The sequence below is a fragment of the Zerene cesonia genome, unplaced genomic scaffold (genome assembly GCF_012273895.1).
Source record: "Zerene cesonia ecotype Mississippi unplaced genomic scaffold, Zerene_cesonia_1.1 Zces_u012, whole genome shotgun sequence".
Classification (NCBI taxonomy): Eukaryota; Metazoa; Arthropoda; class Insecta; order Lepidoptera; family Pieridae; genus Zerene; species Zerene cesonia.
In genome coordinates, this window is record NW_024045142.1 from 56,552 (window position 1) to 76,650 (window position 20,099).

The 20,099-nt window shown below is 40.6% G+C and overlaps 2 protein-coding genes across 3 annotated transcripts in view; one reads left to right on the forward strand and one right to left on the reverse strand.

Moving 5' to 3' along the window:
• LOC119839325 overlaps positions 1-1,016 on the forward strand; it is a 4,482-nt gene extending 3,466 nt beyond the window's left edge. The window contains exons 2-3 of the mRNA XM_038365570.1: positions 186-276; positions 662-1,016. Of these exons, the coding sequence (XP_038221498.1) occupies positions 186-276; positions 662-1,016 (446 nt within the window). The remainder of the gene's footprint in view (positions 1-185; positions 277-661) is intronic.
• Positions 1,017-3,841: 2,825 nt separating this feature from the next.
• On the reverse strand, positions 3,842-20,045 carry LOC119839345 (charged multivesicular body protein 7). Of its 2 annotated transcripts, none has more exons than XM_038365601.1 (12): positions 19,635-20,045; positions 14,924-15,143; positions 14,200-14,371; positions 13,216-13,382; positions 11,689-11,825; positions 10,852-10,939; positions 10,034-10,178; positions 9,183-9,323; positions 8,490-8,645; positions 7,445-7,577; positions 6,687-6,821; positions 3,842-6,162 (listed from the first exon to the last, which is right to left on the reverse strand). In XM_038365601.1, exons 1-11 carry the CDS (start codon positions 19,901-19,903, stop codon positions 6,689-6,691), a joined length of 1,761 nt encoding a protein of 586 aa, XP_038221529.1. In that variant the 5' UTR covers positions 19,904-20,045; the 3' UTR covers positions 3,842-6,162; positions 6,687-6,688. The 2 variants fall into 2 exon arrangements, with proteins under 2 accessions (XP_038221529.1, XP_038221530.1); XM_038365602.1 differs by lacking the exon at positions 19,635-20,045 and adding an exon at positions 16,326-17,783.
• Between the last annotated feature and the right edge of the window lie 54 nt (positions 20,046-20,099).

The following is a 20,099-nucleotide window of genomic DNA, read 5'->3' on the forward strand; positions in this document are numbered from 1 at the left end:
GCGGAGGGCAGTCGCCCTGAACAGCATTCCCCACGCACCCTCCTCGCGGAGGGTGCGTGTGAGAGGATCCTCGGTCTCTCTATTATTTTATGGTATTATGGTATTATTGAACGTGTATTTGTAATCAAGAAGAATAAACGAAATCGAAGACTTTAGTTGTTTTTATCGACTAAACCATCATACAGTCCACAACAGAAGGGACTCAAGCTATGCCAACAGTCGATACCCGAGTCACTACTACGATACGAGCACCTGCGCGATATACTCACTAGAGAGGTATGTTACGAACGAGCACGCGCGGGCCTACTAGTCGGGACCGACCACTGGGAATACATAGTCTCAAGAGAGCTGCGCACAGGCGGCCCCAATGAACCCGCCGCCTCGAAAACACGACATGGCTGGGTGGTGCATGGAACGAAACAACGTGTTACATATTCACGTCTTCTCTTCACTCTTACATAAGGCAATGTCACCGTTGCCAATTGTACGGGCACTCTGCCCGCAACTGCTTTGCGCGGCCTCGCTGCGTAAAGTGCTTAGGCGACAACGGCACGAAAGAGTGCGCGAGGTCACTCCCCACTGACGTCCCGCCGGCCTGTGTGCTATGCGAGACTTCGGGACTTCGGAATTACTGGGGTTGCCCGAAGGCTCCCAAACACAGGGCGGGGGTGCGCCAGAAGGGGATTAAATCCCGCGCACTCGCCCGTGTCAACACCAACACCAACAAAAACACAAACACGACACCGACACAACCCAAGCCGGCCTTCAAACCGGCCCCACCAACCAAACAAAATGCTTGGGTGAAGCCTCCGTCCATAGTGACGCAGGCTATACCCAGCGTGGCGGCGCCGCCCCCAGCAGCCCCGCTCATCACGATTCCTGCGGTACCGAAGCCATCAGCAGAAGTACCGCAACACCAAGACGGCCAGGCACCCTCTTCCATCTCGGAGGGGCTACAAAATTTAAATATTATCGTGGGCTTCCTTCGGGCCTTCGATATGAAAGAAGAGTCGTAGCGAATAAAGTTAAAAACCTTAAATGCGCGGATGACTTTTACCTCATGCTGGGCGAACACATCGGGCTTCTTAGCCAAATTGAATCCTTTTCCGATTCTGTGCGGGGGTGAGGTACCTCCCCGCCATCTCAATCTGGCAGATCAGCAAATCCCATGGTCCAACAAAGTCCAATACCTAGGCATCACTATTGATGGCCGGCTTCGCTTTAACAGCCACGTGAAGCAGGTAATCAATAAGTGCAAAGCCGCCAACAACCTGCTCCGCCCGGTGTTACCTACTATGAAGGTGTACGCAACGGCGACAGTGGAAAACAAAGATATATCGACAAAAAGGTGGCCAGGATTGTCTTCGCCCATGGGCGAAAGAAACACACGTATGTTTCCAATGCTTAAACAGTAAGCACCGACGGTTCAGATGTAAGGCTAAACGGTGCGGGGGAACGAATGCAAAGAAGACCACCACGCACTATTGCACTCAGAGAAGGATCGAAACACGGAGTGCCACGATGAAAAAAGCGAGGAGGTAGCAGTACATACGGCGTCAATCCGCAATGAGACGGCTCCCGAAAAAGTGCTACTAAAAGTTAGTCCGATTACCGTCAGACGTAAATATTCAGGGAATTTTATCCAATATGAATGAAAATAATAGCAAGACAATCGAGCTATGTGTACACGGTCGCGGCCAGAGAAATTTTAAAACGAGCATATATAGGAGCAGACAATTGGCATTTAACAGTATAGCGTCGGTTGTTAATAGACGATAGAAACGAGCCAGCGACTTCACTTACGCAGTTAGGATGGGTGATACACGGTACCGCACCCCGCCGAGTGTTAAAACAGGTGGACGAGAGAGTTTTACATGTAGTCACGAGCAACGACGCTAAGAACGATGCGGTCACGGCAAGCGAAGACGCTAACCTTGAGGCCCTAGTGGGAGCGCACTTTAGTATCGACTCGTTAGGCATATCGATGTCAGTGAAACTGTGCGAGTTAGACGAGCGAGCACTTAAAGCGTTTGAGTCCTCGGTGAAGTTAGTATACGGTCACTACGAAGTAGGGCTGCCGTGGAAATTAATAACGTATCCGACTTGCTGCAGTCACTAAACGGTGTACTGTTTAGATTCAGAGAACGCGCTGTAGCGGTAACCGCCGACATACGAAACATGTTCTTGAGGATTAAGATACGGCCGGAAGATAGAGCGGTTCAACATTTCTTGTGGAGAGGGACAGACCGCGAAGGCCCGCCGGAAAATATGTTATGAATTCAATGATTTTTGGTGCAAGAAGCTCGCCCTTCTTGGCACACAGCGTGAGAAATAGATGCGCGCACGATCACCGCGATTTTCACCCACTTGCATACGAGGCCATAACTCGAAATCATTATATGGACGACTGGTTAGATAGCTTCAAATCGGTAGAACCCGCGGCTCGCACCGTTCAACAAGTGAGAGACGTGTACTCGGAATCCGGATTCCAACTCGCGGGATGGAGTGCTAACCGCGCCGAATTGTCGATACCGGTCACCGAAGCAGACAAAGCCGACGCGCCGAGAGAACTAGGCGCGAACTCGCACGCATACGAGAAGACGCTAGGCGTCCTCTGGTTGGCCGACAGTGACGAGTTAGCTTTCAACACGGCGATGAACAGAGTCCCGAGCGACGTTAAAACCGGGCAACGCGTGTCAACGAAGCGGGAAGCGCTAGCAACGGTTATGTCTCTATTCGACCCTCTCGGTCTATTGAGTCCATATACAATAACAGCGAAGATAATGTTACAGGGGGTGTGGCGTAAACGCGTGGCGTGGAATGAACCGTTACCTCCCGAAGAGGCGGAGATGTTTCGCGAGTGGATATCAGACGTGCAGTATATTAAATTGTTGAGATTACCGCGATGCTACGTGCCCAGCGACCAAATTATTAACCATGAACTACACGTGTTCTGAGACGCCAGTGAACAAGCGTACGCTGCGGTGGCGTTCTGGCGGTTCGTTAAGAGCGATGGGAGCGTAACAGTTTCGCTAATCGCGGGAAAAGCTAACCCCAGGTCCAACCAACAGGTCGCCCCAATCAAAGCGCAAACGATACCGCGCCTGGAGTTACAAGCGTGTTTAATAGGCGCACGCCTAGCGGACTCGATAAGAAAAGAATATAGGAAACGACAAATACGTACTGTGAAAAGCGCGCTTTCAGTAATACTTAAAGAATACTTACCGACGTTAACGCCTAAGGGGGACGGAAAGGGATCAACACCGAACATTAAAAAAGGAGACATAGTGTTAATAACGAACGGTTTACTGCCTCGTAACGTTTGGCCACTCGGGCAAGTCGAAAAAGTGTACGAAGGGTCAGATAAGGTGGTACACAGCGCCGACGTTGGAACAAAGGGGGGAGTGTTTCGCCGCCCTGTAAGAAGGCTAGTCGTCCTCCCAATAGAGGAGTGCTGCGAGGATCTTCGCCGGGGGGAGGATGTTACGGACGAACTAGCACAATTGTCACATAACAAATTAGCGTAAATTTAAAGTTAGATTCACATACCAATAAATGATAAAGAATGTCTAATATATTTTGTATTGTATAGACTTATGTAAGACTTAGTATATTAATGTAAAATGTAAGATGTTATCCACACCGCCGGGACTATCCCCGGTAGTCGACCCCGGGAGTCGTACACCCTCTCGCACGCCCTACCGTTATGCCCCAACCCCGCGCCTCCAGCGCTCCCCACATCCACCCACGCACTTAGTGCGCCCCCCGCCTCCCCTCCCACCTCGCCTTTCCTCGCGCCAAGAGCGCATCCCTCATCCCCCGCTCCCCCGCAAGCCCCGCCCGCAGGTACTTCGGCGTGCTTCGCCACGCGTCGCGACGTCGATTCCTCGCGCCCAATCAGTCCCCGCCCCAAAGAGGGTGAGCTCGCAATTAACCCCGGTCGTTCGACTCCATACAGACACGCCACTAACCCAAAATTTCTCACACCACCCCTACCAATAGGTATGTCCGGCGGCGCGGAGAAAACACAGAATACCAAAGAAAAGGGCGACTAGCCCTCCTGAGGACCCGCCCGTGTAAACGGGCGGCGTATGCAATTTGCTGCAGAAAGCAGTCGCCCTGAACAGCATTCCCTACACACCCTCCTCGCGGAGGGTGCGTGAGAGAGGATCCCGACAAAGCCTATTTATGTTCGCTCAAAAAGAAAATATAAGTATTCACTCTGCAAAATTGTTTCGCTCTACAAGTTATATTCTATACGATCTGCGCTTTCGGCTGAAAAAATTGTCAAGTACAATAAGTATTGTAAATTGAAGAATAAGCTACGCATAAGAATAAAGAAATACAGTCCACATCGAATAAACTATGAAGAGAAAAAGAGGGTTCTTTCATTGTTTCCCCACTGACCCCCTTCAGGTGCGCTTTCTAAAGGTTGAAGTGATTGTGTGGATAGCCGATCGTGTAGTTAATAAAATAGTTGCGGAACCGAGGCAAAACGAATATTTCGATAATAGTTAATAATTCTCTCGGATGCTTCGCATCATGAGTCGTGCAAAATTCATTCGCTATGGAACAGCGATAAAAGGCAAAATGTATAAAAGTTACTAGAATGCGTGCGCATCGTTCGAATGCTAAACGTTGAATGATCGATAATCATTAAACACTGAGGGTATTTGTAAATGCAGCGGAAATAGTGAAGGGGTTGCCAACTTAAATTAATATTTTATGATTACAAATATCATACCAAAATAAAATATACGATTACAAATAATTGGCACATCACATATATATATCACTATACAAAGTACATTTATAAAATAATAACGTTAAAATACAAAACTTAGCACACCCAAGGCCGTATATTATTGCTTGTCATTACTTATTAGCGGACACTTAAAATTACTCAAGTTAAGCGCACACGTGAGTTTACATATGCTAAGGGGTCATCCATACATACCACACACGTTAAAGCGGGTCGGAGGGAGAGGGGGGGCAAGTGGGGCAGAAGCTTTGTCACGTCACGTGTAAAAAATATAAAATATGTACTTTTAAATATTTATACTTTTTTTTTGTTTCTTTGCTTTTTCTATTAATTTTTTTAAATAAATTCTTCATCAAATTCAAAATGTGTTACATCAAGGGAGAGAGAGTTCCTAAGATGGGATATAGAGGGGGGTAAAAAAAAAGCCTAGAATCCGTGTGACGTAACTTATGGATGGCCCCTAATAAATTACATAAACGCTGAAAATTTTATTGAAATACAAAAACACATTACGTAGCACTTATGTTATTATAGATCTTTGAGGGTTGACTCCCATTAAAAAAAATATAGTAGATCCATAGATTACCCCTACATTGACACAAAGTCACAAATTCACAAACTTTACCACTTTATAATATAAGCATAGATTATTTATAGGCACTTATAGCTGGATTCCAGTACTTTTTTTGTCCATTTTCAAATTTTTCCTTACAAATAATATGATTACATTATTAATCATCAAGTTTTAAGACACTAAATATTTTAAGTTTGAATTTCATTAGCACGCTACGAGCAGAACTTTTTGACTTATAAGAATAATTTTTTATTTGTTTTTCATCGTAGTAAATAAATTAAATATTATAAGAGAATGTTGCTAGTTTTTTGGGTTCCATACCGAGAGGGTAAAACGGGACCACTGTTACTATAATTTCTCTGTCCGTCTGTCTGTCTGTCTGTCCTCATTTCTGCCTGTCAGTCTGTTTATCTGTCAATCTGATTGTCTGTCTCTTTGTGTTCTGTCCAACCGTCCGTGGACAGATCGGGCTTAGGTAGCCACTAAGATAAAGACATCCACTACGAAAGGACTAAACGAATATAAATCTAGATTTATATTATGCGCGAATTAATCTAGACTAGATCAAACTCAATCTGCTCGTACCGTTCTAAAACACATCAAATTTTTATACAAATTTCATCCCCAAAAGTACATGGTTAGTAGTAAATTTTTTTGTGGATTTTTCTAATTTTCTTTCTCTTCCTATCTACAATTATCTTTTTTACTATTTTATATACAAATATATTTACAGACTTACAATTTATGGCTAACAATTATTGCTGTATGACAATATTACATATTTATAATTTGCGCTATCTGTCTGTTAGAGGCGTCAAAGTTTATCCTGAAACAATAAAAAAATGCAATTAAATATACATCGTAAATAATATATTGTAGTATTTGCGTCCCGCGGTTTCATTCGCCTAAGTCAATATCCCGTAGGAATGTCGGGATAAAAGTTGTCCATGTTATTCCAGTTGTCCAGCTATTTACGTACCAAATTTCATTGCAATCGGTTCAGTAGTTTTTGCGTGAAAGAGTAACAAACAATCATACACATATACACACATCCATTCTGACAAACTTTCGCATTTATAATATTAGTAGGAGTTAGGATTACTAGCGAACCGCCCCGACTTCGATCGTGGAACGTATATAGCTTATGTCACTTAGTGTAGATGCAGCTTTCTAAAACGTGTGCAAATCAGCGTAAAAGATTTCTTTTTTTTAATAGATCCAGTAGTCTTTGTGAGAAAGCATTACAAACAGACAATTGCTTCCTCTTAATATATTTGGTTTAGATATTAATGAGAATTTTCTTCGCAAAATTTCCTCTCTTGCGCACACCCACTAGACTATCTCCCTTACCACTAGGAGCGGAAGCCCCTCAGGTTGTGCAGCCTCCTCTCCAGCTCGTCGAGCTCGTTGGCGTCGTGCCTCTTCGTTTCCCTCTCCCCTCCCGGCGCTACCACGAACCTCTCCGCTTTCGCTGTTTCGGGTGGACTGGAAAATATAAAAAAAAATTATAATCAGTCAATCGATATTTTTTTAACAATTATCACACTAGCAAATTTGAGGGGTCCGATAACATTTCAAATGTTTGTACCAATGATGAGTGTTAGTGTTTGTTCTAGTTATATTAAGTGCGAAAGTCCGTGTTTATTACACATCTTTATAAAGTTCACAATTTGAAAAGGAGACAAAAATAAATGCTACAGTATTGACCATTGAATCCGTCGGTCCGGTGTTCACGAATATTACGAAGAGACCGGAGGCCGGTATCTTTTTCCCTTAGTATACCTAAACCATTCCCTATCGTGTCATCAGTCAAACTGGCAATCCAGTTTGCACAGGCATACAGCTCTTGACAAACATTCATGGGCGGTGCTGGTATCTCACCATAAGGCCATCCACCAGCTCCTTTAAGTTGGTAAACGACAATTCTTCTTCTTTCGGCATCACCAATTTGGCATGAAATTCCCCGGGGCTATATAGTAAGAATCGCTGGTGCTACCAACGATTGTGTGATGGTATGGAGGATGCAGGCGGCGTTCCCCCCCGGCTCTAATACGACGGGTCGTATAGTTCGAGACCCCCCTCCGGACACGGCGTCCCTGGGAACTCACCCGGGCGGCGCGGCGGCGGCGCGGTCGGCGCTGTTGAACAGCCACACGCCGGCGGCCGCGCGGTGGTCGCGCACCTGGAACTCGCCGCCGTAGTGCCGCGGGGGGGTCGTGAAGTCCACGTTCAGCTCTTGGCCTGGCGGAAGTCAATCGGAAGTAAAAAAAAAAGTCGGTTGTGCGAACACACTTCTCACAGTAGTCATCATCATCTTCATTATCACCATCATCATATGTGGCCCATATGTTCCCACTGCTGGGACACAGGCCTCCTATGAGGGTTCAGGCCATTATCCACCATGCTGGCCAAGAGCGGGTTGGCAGATAATTTTATAGTACTTTTTTTTAATTAATTATAGGGCAGCGCTTGACTTGATGGTAAGCGGGGATGTGGTCTAAGATGGAGCGCGCTTCCCTTGAAGGTGCCTGTCCGCACTACCCCTTAGGACCCCCCATTCGGACTTAACGGGAAATATAGACTCGGAAAGCTTGTTCCAGTCCCGTGCAGGTCGAATAAAGAGCATAACTTAAATTCTTATCATACCAATGAAAGTTGAGAAAAAAATTCAAAACATAATGTTTCATATTGGCTTCGCGCGCATTAAATTCGTATATATCGCGCGAAATGGTGAGGAGTAGCCTATAATTTTTCCTAAGGTCTAGACCTTAAACCGTCGGTAGAACTTTTTAAAAAGTAGGGTATGTCCTTTCTGAAGTTCAGCTTTACCCTTTTTTCGCGATAAAAAGTATCCTATGTCCTTTCCCAAGTCCAGATCTATCTTTATACCAAATTTCACCACAATCGGTTTTAGTAGCTTACGCGTGAAAGTGTAACAGACAGACAAAGTAACTTTTGTATTTATAATATTAAGTAGGAATTATAAATAAGTTCGTGATGACGGATATACGTTAGTTACTCTTTCACACAAAAGGCACCAGCTTTCGAATAAAAAAATAATTCTAAAAACCGGTAATAACAGGCACAAAAGAACCAATTTAATAGACTCCTCCTTTTTCCGCAGTCGGTTGAGAAGCGATCTCGCCCACATACCGGGATGTAGCCTCTCGTCCTGCCGCAGCTCGCCGTAGCCGCGGTCCCGCGAGTCGGGTGTCCTCTCCCACGCGAGGCACTCGCCCTGCGGCGGGTACCACGGCTTGGACGCCGTTTCCGCTTTGGGGCTCTTCTTTGGACTCGCTTTTAGGGCCTCTGGAATATTTACATTAATGAGAATGTAATACTGTGTGTTACTTTTAGTATTTAGCATTCAAATGCGTTATAAATAAGACATTTTTTTTAATGATTAAACAAATTAAACAAATCAATACAATATTGTAATTTAAATTATTTGCCCATGCACATAGCACATGAAACCGAAAGAGTAGAAGAAATTCGATTACTGTGGCGAGATCACGGAATGGCAAAAAGACACTTTGGGACTATTTATTATGCCTTTTTAGGGCTGGAAGAAAACATGTGAATGAAACTAATAACAAATTAGTCAATTTCCAAAAGGCATATTTTTTTTCATCAACCGACTTCAAAAAAGAAGTAGGTCCCATTTAACGGGATTATTAATTTTCTGTTTTATTTTTATAAATGATTGTAGTTTGAGCAGTTGATGAAAAATATTAAATTATGCATCTTGACTATCCTAAGGCGCTAAGCAAAAAGAAGTTTAATTTAATGTATAAATGCATGAGTTTAAGTTGAGTACGCGTTTGAGTTTGAGATAAAGCCACTCACCGGCCACTCCTCTGCCCGGCTCCTCAGCGCCGAGCCGGTCCAGATCTGCGAGCATCCGCTCCTCGCCGTCGAACACGAACTCCCTCTCCCTTTCCGATTCCTTGCGAGGAGTTCGCGCTGGAGGTGAGGGTAGTTTTACATCTGAAATTGTAATGAAGCCTAATAAGCTATCATAAGCGACGCATATGGCTATTTATTATACTAGCTGTTCGCTCCGGCTTCGCCCGTAGTACATAATTGATAGCCTATGTCACAAAATACAGTTGGAGATTTCCAACGTTGAAAAATGATTTGAAATCAGTCCAGTAATTCAGGCAAGAAAACGTTATAAACATACAAAAATTTCCTCTTTATAATATCAGTGGATGTAACATTATTTGCCACAAAAAATATGAAATCTGACATTTTAATGAGCTATTAGTTATTAATACACACATTTTAAGCTATTAGTTATTAATACACACATATGACATTAGGTGGTCACGTAATCCTCACCAACTTCACTAGATTGAATTAAAAAAAGGATTGTGTCATTTTATGAAAGCACGGCAAAAGTGAAACGTTTTTTCACGTCATAGATATTTAACAGATGGTAAACGATCATGAGCATTCGCATAGGTAGTATAGTATATATATATAGCAGCAGTAGTAGTAGTAGTGCCTGTGCCTGTGCGCTGCCCGCTTTCTAGGGGTAAGGGAGAAGCATAGAAGGAATGGACTGGGACGGGTGAGAAACGGGCTTGAGTGCGAGCTGACGCGATTCGTGCCGACTACCACATACAAGTCTTTTTGGTCAAAAAAAAATTTTGTAGTTTTTTCGTTTTTTTTTATTTCTTTGTAACATATCGTACCTTCTTGCCCAGTTTGCTTCTGCGGCGTGCCCCCGCCCCCCGCGCCGGACAGCAGCTCGTTCAGCTCTTGCTCCAGGTCGGCTACATCTATATCGTCGATGGTACCGCCTAACGCCCTCTCCACCTCGTTGTATGTGTCCATCACCTGGTGATCATGAATTTTATTTATTAACCTATTACAAAAAAAAGAAGAAAGAGTTCCACTGTATTTTTTTTTTCGGTTAATTACATCAGAACTCTCATCTGGGTGAACCGATTTTTGATGATTCCTTGTTTTTTATTTAACTAGAAAGTTAGTATGGTCCATTTAAATGTGGTCAAGCACTGACACCTTCTTCACCGACTTCGGAAGAGATAATTAGTTTTTTGTTTAAAATGATAATAGAATATCAATAGTATGTAACAATAAATAGCCATATTAGTAGCACAATGTTACAAGTTAATAGCAATTAATTTTAAATTGGTACTTTTTTAATTTTTAAGGTTAAATTCAATTACAGTAGTTGAAAACAACATTTCAATTTATGGCTATTGCTTGTAATTAAACGTCAGTATGTCATAAGGAGCGTCGTAACACATGAGGCGTTTTATTTTTATTTTTCTATTGAATAAAATCAAATATTTATCAAGTCTGTTAATATTAATAGTCTCTAACGACGAATTCATTAAAAAACGTGCAAATAAAAAAGAACTGCTCGTTTGATTCTCGGGTGTGGAGTTTTCTTTACTTTTTTTACGTGCGCACGCACGCACGCACGAACCCCTTAATAATACTGGTTGCATGTCAAACTCAAACATCCCCAGAACCTCCCTCTCACCTCCTTCAAGTCATCCATGGTGTCGTGCACGAGGTCCTCCTCCAGGCCGGCGCCTTTCATTGTGCTCTTCATGGCTTGTGCGCTCGTACTGGGAAAGATTGAGAGATAAATTGTTGAATGATTTGCTGGATTCTTCATTTTTTTTTATGATGAATTTAAAACGAAAGGCGACATTGCAGTGGTAAAAAATATATTTGACTGCTATATTGCTTATGTTACATGATTAAGCTAATTTTTCTAAAATGTGAAGTTAGGTATAATTCGACCCTGCTGCCGCCACACCACCGAACGACGCAACTTTGCTCACGATGTTCACTTTGCAATGGATAGTTCCTCTCTTGGCTGCAGCGCTTCATTACTTATTGAACATTAATATTTATTTTATTACCTTACCAAGCTGGGACAAATCGAAAATCATTAAAATCCGTTGAGCCGTTTTTGAGTCATAAGTGGTATAACTAACGCGGCTTTATTATTATCATTCGTTACATACATATTAAAATAGCAGTAACACGTGGCGTCACTCGCGTGATACCCGGGTTAGCCTATGTGCTAATCCAGAGACAAAAAGGAGCCACCACAGAGTTTCTTGCCGGCTCTTCTCTACTTACTACTGCTTTCCGAACAGGTGGTAAATGTTAAAACTGTGTTATGACGATTCAAAAGTGCTTCAATAAGAAGCCTAATCACGCTAATATTATAAATGTGAAACTTTGATTGTTCGGATGTTTGTCTGCCAATCACGCTGGAACTACTGAACGGATTTTGATGAAATTTGGTATGCAGACAGTCATTAGACATTATAGTCTGGGCACGGGCTAGTTCACAGTAACTCACCGATAAGTATCAACGACGGCGCTGTCGACGGCGGAATCCCTCGCCTGCTGCAGCAGCTGGCGGACGTTCTCGAGCGCCGCCTCGCAGCGCTGCAAACGCAGCTGCGTTTTGTGCTTGCGGCGCAGGTGGTTTTTGGCCTGTGGGCGAAATTTCAATGGGAATAGATCATTTTTTTCTTTATTTGTCAACCGATTAATCACCATATCAATTAATATTATAAAGCTGAAGGGTTTGTTTGTTCGGTTGTACGCGCTAATCTCGGGAACAGCTGATCCGGTTTGAAAAATAATTTAAGTGTTACATAGCCTATTTATTGAGTAAGGCTTTACGCTATATATCATCACGCTAAGACCTATATGAGCGGAGCACCAATGAAGAATGTTTCAAAAGCGCTGCGCTGCTTAGCTTCCGCTGCGAGTTAGCGTTAACCCTAAGTATCTATTCTAAGTGGACAAAGTCACGAGCGTAAGTTAGTGTAGTATAAAACAAAGTCGCTTTTGGTTGTGTGTGTGTCGGTATGCTTAGATCTTTAAAATTACACAACAGATTTTGATGAGGATTTCTTTAATGGATACAGTGAGTTAAGAAGTAGGTTTATATATGTATGGGTTTAAATTTAATTCAATTTTTTATTATTGCATGCTATATAGTCGCTAGTGTAAGCTAAATAGAATAATTGTTTTAAACAAAAAAATGAACCACCTTTAATCTCTCACATCCGGATCAAATTTGAATTGGACGCACCACAAGAAAGGCACCAAAATTTAAATGAAAGATGCAGTCGAAAGGTAACAGCCAAAAAAATACACTCGAATTGATAAATAATTCACGATTGAAGAACAAAAAATTGATGTATAGTGTTAAATAAAAACAAAAACTGCAAAACGCGCTCTAAATAATTCAAAGCTGGCCATACTTATCAGAATAATGGTATTGTCAGTGATACTTGATAAGTGTACAGTGTTCGAATTAAATCTAATCATTTAAGGTGTGTCAAAGTCCAGTCTAAATTTCCAACGTACTAACCAACAAACATACAGTGAATTAATAAAGACTTGTTGAAAAGGATAAGAAAGTTTTAGTTATCTTATATATAAAATTCTCGTGTCACAATGTTAGTCTCTATACTCCTCCGAAACGGCTTGACCGATTCCTCTGAAATTTGGTAAGCATATTGGGTAGGTCTGAGAATCGGCTAACATCTATTTTTCATACCACTAAACGATAAGAGTAAGGCAGAACAGCGTTTGCCGGGTGCAGCTAGTCTATATATATAAAATTCTCGTGTCACAGTTTTCGTTGCCATACTCCTCCGAAACGGCTTGACCGATTCCTCTGAAATTTGGTAAGCATATTGGGTAGGTCTGAGAATCGGCCAACATCTATTTTTTATCCCGATATTCCTACGGGATACGGACTTACGCGGGTGAAACCGCGGGGCGCAGCTAGTATTAATATAGATTACATCAACTTCATACGCTAAAGATAAGAAAGTAAAGAAGAATTGTATCAGGATGTGGTACTCACAGCGAGTTTATTCCCCAGTTTAAGAGCGGCTCTCACATCGTTGTCAGTAGTCTCCAGCTCGCGGGCCAGCCGTGCGGCATCCGTGTCCAGCCTCCTCTCAGCGGAGACGAGTTTCACCATCGCTTGGTCCATCTCGCTTATCGGATCCGCCTTTCTGTTTGGTTCCGCTGGAAGTGATACGATGATATATATTGAGTTTGTAGTTCACTCGCATCATTACTATTTAAAACTAGACGCTTGTACCGGGTCCATCCAGATACCAGAGTTTCTTTTTTATCCCAAGGGAGCATTTAATCAGGATAAAAACTATCCTATCACCCAAGTTAGCTCATACCCTGTCTGAATATCAAATTTCATCAAAATCCGTTCAGTAGTTTCAGCGTGATTGACGGCCAACCATCTAAACAAACAAACTTTCACATATACAATATTAGAGTGAAGTGTGATACAGTGACATTTAAGGCACATATTCATTCTACTGCATATAGAATGTTATTATTATTCATTTTATTGATATTCTTTTAAAATATGCGATGAAAAATTATTTTCTGAATTCACATTAGCAAAATAATGATACAGTTTCTTTTTCGTTGTCTTATAAACAATGAAATGTTGATAGCATTTTTCATTCCGTAGGACACAATACTGTGAAAGTATAGCTTAAATATATGAGATGTAGATACAGCTGAACTGAGCTTAGCAGCAGCGGCGTTAACCATAGGCTCCTCACTGTAGTTTCTCGTCTAATGTTAACCCAAGAAATACAGTAGATTTTTTAAGAGTAAACCATAATACCTCTCCATTTTTCGGCTCCTTTGCAATTGGAAGTATATTAGTTATATACATATACAACTAGTTTTTACGCGCGGCATCGCTCGCATACGAATTTTTAATGTGATTCACATGAAGACACAAAATAATTCACTAACATCAGCCCCATTGTTTAACACATGTTTACATAAAGATTTGCTAGACGAGACATACCCAATTTAACAACATCATCCAGCTTAACAGCGGCCCCCTGCGCCACTAGATAGCCGAGCAGTATTTCAAAGGTCTCCCTGTTTGTGTAACCACTGCTCCTCATCAGATCGTCCACGGTGCCCACTCGTTCGGCGCCAGGCGGGAAGTTGTTGAGGAGGTGTGTCGCTTGCTCCTGGAAAATGTATTAATGTATATTTATAATTATTATATTAATTTTTTTATTATGGGTTGTTCTCACATTCCTGATATTTTGTTTTCTTCAGTCAGTCAATTGAAAATAATTACAAAATATATGTCAAAAAGAAGAGAGCAGTGGTGTCAGTACTCGGTCATTAGGATCTTGGACTTAAAGGGAAAAGTCGGAGGTTCCAGGCCGGGTCGAGTGTGATCTTCACACGATCCACTACCCGAAACGGTGAAGGAAAACATCCTGAGGAAACCGGCATGTAGAAGACTCGAAAAGGTGGACGACCTGTGTGACATCTGTCAAGCACTTGGCCAGCAGCATAGAATAGGCTACATATAATTTTACTTTATTCCTATCGCCAATCATTTCTTAATCCCTTCCCAAAAAGTTGGCAATCCATTTGTAGAGGAGTAAGGTCTGCCATGGACCTTATGCCTCTGCAAATGTTCATGGGCGATGATAGCCTTTACCATCAGGCGACCCACCAGCTCCATTACCGACTGTAACATTAAAAAAAAAGTTCCACATGGCTCTCACCTTAACAGCACTCTCCACTACAAAGCGTTGTGTCGCATCTATATTAGATTTCGGCAGCCCGTCATTATCGACCGTCTGCCGCGCCGGCAGCAGTGACGTCACCGCAGTGAGGGCGAGCGCAGCTGGTTTGAACGCCAACTTAGCTCCCCACCACATCCAACCTTCTGGCCCATTGTGAAGTATCTGCTGGTATTTGGAAATGGGACAGAGGTCACCGTTTCTGAAATTTAATTTATTTATGAATGAACTGTTGTTTTTTAAATGAATGAAATGCAGATTCCAATCAACTTTGAATTTTAATGGTTTTAGCAAATCTTAGTTACATCTTATACACTGAGGAGCAAGAGAGCAAGAGAGCGAGCGAACAAGTGAACAAACAAAAAAAAAATTCAGACTAATGCAGATCCTATTAATATTATAAATGCGAAAGTTTGTAAGTACGGATGTATGGATGTTTGTTACTCTTTCACGTAAAAACTACTGAACCAATTGCAATGAAATTTGGTACGTAGACAGCTGGATAACTGGAATAACATATAGGCAACTTTTTATTCCGATATTCCTACGGGATACGGACTTACGCGGGTGAAACCGCGGGGCACAGCTAGTACTTAATAATACAGACAATTAATATAAACATTGCCATATAATATAACACCCCTTCTCAATGTTTATATTCACTTATTAACTCAATCAAAGACACTACATTTATTCATCACATACAAAGAAATCAATTAACATTTTATACACTGTACTTAACACACTGTATTACAAATGTTGATAATAAATCCTTACTTAACTACTTGGTTAGCATATCTGCTATTTGTTCTGAAGTACTTATATATTGTATGTGAACCTAATTATTTTTAACTAAATCTTTTACAAAACGGTATCTAATATCAACATGCTTCAATCTGTTAACGGACTGTGTAATAGCATTTAAAATGGCTGACTGATTGTCACAATATATATTTACTGGACTAACCTCATGAAAATTGAAATCATAATACAATAAATTTAACCTTATAAAACCTTCTTGAGTTATTACAGAATTAAACTTTACATTTCAACATTTAGGTGAAGTTTTCAATCCATATAATGATTTATTTAACTTTACTATATTATTGCAAACTGTGTAAGCCCCTTCTGGTAGCCTTACATACACATTCTCTTTAATATCACCATACAAAAATGCTCCAGTGACATCCATTTGATAAATGGGCAAGTTATATTTAGTTGCAATTACTACAAACAATCTAAAAGTTGCTAGCTTTGCAACAGGGGCATGAATGTCATTGAAGTCAATTAAATCCTGTTGCTCAAATCCCCTGGAATCCAGCCTAGCCTTATACTGTTTGATATTATTTAAATTTTTAATCTTAAAAACCCATTTGCTACTCACAGTTTTTAAATTTACAGGTAAATCACAGTATGTCCATGTGTTATTGTCTTTCAGTGTCTGAAGTTCCCTATCAATAGCCGCACTCCATTCATTAGCATCACTTCTACTCATAGCTTCACTATATGTAATTGGTTCACATTCATTTTTAGCTAACTGTACATTATCACACTTGTAGAATGATGTTTGTTTACGCATTCGCTTGCCTTTTTCTTCTAGGCGTGGACTATTTTTTTCTGGTAGGCGTTGTTCTTGAATGCTTGGTCGCTCACTGTCGCTTTCCGAGTTATGTTCTTCTAAAGTCTTCTCTTCGGGTATAGGCGTGGCTAACTCATTTTCATCTTCCTCGGGACTCATCTCTGTCACCATCTCTTCTTCAAGATCTAGTGACACTACAGTTTGACCTTCATCTCTCTCCATTTGACGATTCTCTTTCCCTTTTTCCTGTAGGAAAACTATGTCCCTTTTAGACTCTACTGTGTTCTTCTGAGGGAAGTATATGCAATACCCTTTCACATCTTCCTCATAGCCAACCATCAATCCCTTCTCTCCTTTCTTATCCCACTTCCTCCTTCTTTCCTTTGGAATGTGTACATACACTTCTGCACCAAAGTTTTCCAAATTGAATATATTAAATGTTTTGCCAGTCCATACCTCAAACAGAGACTTCCCTTCTTCATGACTCCTTCCAGTTCTGTTCAACACAAACACTGCTGTATTTATAGCTTCCGCCCATAGTTTCTTAGGTAAGTTCCGCTCATGGATCATTGTCCTTGCTGCTTCTACTAATGTTCTGTTCTCACTTTCTGCTTTCCCATTCTGTTTGGGGGAGTATGGTACTGTAGTTTGGTGTGTTATACCCCTTCTTGAAAATATTTCCTTCACACCGCTGTTCACAAACTCAAGGCCATTGTCACTCCTGAATGTTTTCACTCTGTTTCCAGTAATATTCTCCGCCTTATTTATAAAGTTCTCGATGCAATATTTGATCTCATCTCTAGTCTTCACAAAATACACCTTCCTGAAGTTTGAGGTATCATCTTTTAGAATGACAAAGTATCTTGACCCACCAACTGACATTTCTTCCATGGGACCGCAGGTATCAGCATGAATTAACTCGCAAGTCTTGGTACTCTTGTATTCGTTTCTACTGAACGGCAATCTATGTATTTTTCCGACCAAACAACTCTCACACTCAGACTTTGTTGTTTGTTTAAACTCAATATTATTTTTCCTCAAAATATCTTTCACGTTAGTAAAGTTCTGATGCGCCAACCTTCTGTGCCACTCATTTAGGTCTTCCGGCACATTGTTTGCTGTATTCGCGATTTCACAATTATGATTGTAGCGTAACTCCAAGTAATATGAATTTCCAATTCTTTCCGCTACCGCAAAAAGTTCGTTCTCGTTGGATTTGTAAAATCGACAACTGCAAAATCATTTGTCACAATGACATATCCCTTGTCTGTGGCCTGTGCCCTGTGGCGCGATTCACGATTGACCGAGAACAAGTTCGTGTTTAGTTCTGGAACGTACAACACATTTTCTATCAGTTTCAATCCATTCAATTCCGTTCGATACTTGAACCGCCATCTTTCCGCAACCAATCGCATCAATCACTGCGCCATTACCAATAGTTATCGGTTTTGGCGAAATACTTGAAAATTATGTAAACAATAGCGATCCTTGCACATGTGTTCGCTGGCGCCAGAATCCACTAGCCACTTAGATAATTGCAGTTCATGCGACGAAATAGACACTAAAAATGCGTTACATTTAGTTTTATTTTCTATTTTTGCCATCCTTTGTTTACGAAAACGACACTGAGACTTGAAATGTCCAAACTTTCCACAATAAAAACAGTTATTACTATTCACATTCTCTTCACTGTTAATTTTGGTATTCTTACAGTCACTTTGATAATGTCCACTTTTGCCACACTTGAAACATTTTACTATTCTTTTATTTTTCATGAAGAATGCAGAGGATTGCTGCATATTTTCAGTCTTTTCTTTCACTCTTTATTCATCAATGAGTAATCTTGCAACTAAATTTTCAAAGGTTTGCTTGTCATCAGGCGCGGACTTCCAAGCCGAAACGAAATGTTTATATTCGTCTGGCAACGACATTAAAACTTTAGTGATTACAAATTTATCTGATATCTCTTCACCCATCTGTTTCAATTGATTCTGCATTTCTTGTACTTTCATTATAATCACACTCATAGAATAATATTTACACAAGTCAAGAGAAAACACTAGATTCAACACTCACTTTTAAAACATATTTAGTTTTGTAAATATATATACAGGTGAAGCTAATAAAAAGTGTGTAAAAAAAGTCTTTAAAAGAATCATTTGGTTACTAGCCGTTTACATGTATTTATGAATAATCAAAATAATACTTAATCCTACTAATATACCTACTTAATCCTACAAATATTATAAATGTGAAAGTTTGTAAGGATGTGTGTTTGTCTTTCAGGCAAAACTGCTCAACTGGTTGCAATGAAATTTGGTATGTAGATAGCTGGACAACTAGAATAACATATTGGCAACTTTTTATCCTGTTATTCCTAGGGAATAAAGTGAAACTGCGAGGCGCAGCTAGTAATTCTCTCTGAGAATAGCCCAACATTAATTTTTCATACCCCTAAAGGATAAGAGTAAAGCAGAATGTTTATCAAAAATCAATCATATTTAAGACAATGAACTTAAAATATGTATATTAAAAAAATCAAACTTTATTTAATTCGTGGAACCTTTTACAAGTCATTAAGCATGATTCTCAAGGCAGTGTTACCAAACAATTTTAAATTTTTTTTTTCTGGATGCATAAAGAAATCATACCAATCAGTTAAGTTGTTTGGTAGGTCTGAGATTTTCAATATATTATAACTAATAAGACAATGGGGTCCTTGCATAACAAGGTTTTCCTCGTCACCTTATTGTACAAAATTATTATTATCATATGTCTTACAATGTATGTAAGCATATAAGATGATTTATGAACATGTAACAATGCAAGATCTGGAAATACTATCTTGTTCTTGAATAACTATTCCTAAATCATTGCCCAAGTTATTTGATATCAATAAGTGTGTAGGATTAACCTTAAATTTAAATTTACTGAAAGAACAACAAGAATTTTATTACTGTTGTTGTGAATTAAGAAGAATGAGTAAGACAAAGGATTACAAAGGAAACTGTTATTGCTAATATTTAAAAATGGAACAACTTGTCTTTGATCTGAATATTACAATGCGTATGATGTAATGATTTAAGTATTACTAAATAGAAACTGAATCCTCACCTATACATTTCTTCAACTACAATATCAATGCATGCGGCAGTGCGACCTTTGCGTTGGAAGGTGAATTTCAAATCTGACGCAGATATAATCGGATCATTCTTATATTTACACCACTGCCTTGCTATATCAGACCAGAATTTCATCTTCATATCCCAGGACTCGGGATTCGCAGACTTTAAACGGAAGGGTGCAAAAAGGGCATTCATTCGAACATCGTCGGACCAACATTGTGGAAGATTATCTTCAGGGATTCCAGTATTTAAACCCATGGTTAGTTTTTTTGCTTTCTCAATATAAATCTTTTGATCGAAAGGTGCGATACAACAACAAATAAATATTTCTAATAAAACGCACGACACTTGAAATAGTGCAAAAAAATATTTTGACAACCATCCAGCGACAATTCCGGCAAATGACAATTTAAAAAATGACATTAACGATTTAACCATAGACATGATTCGCTAT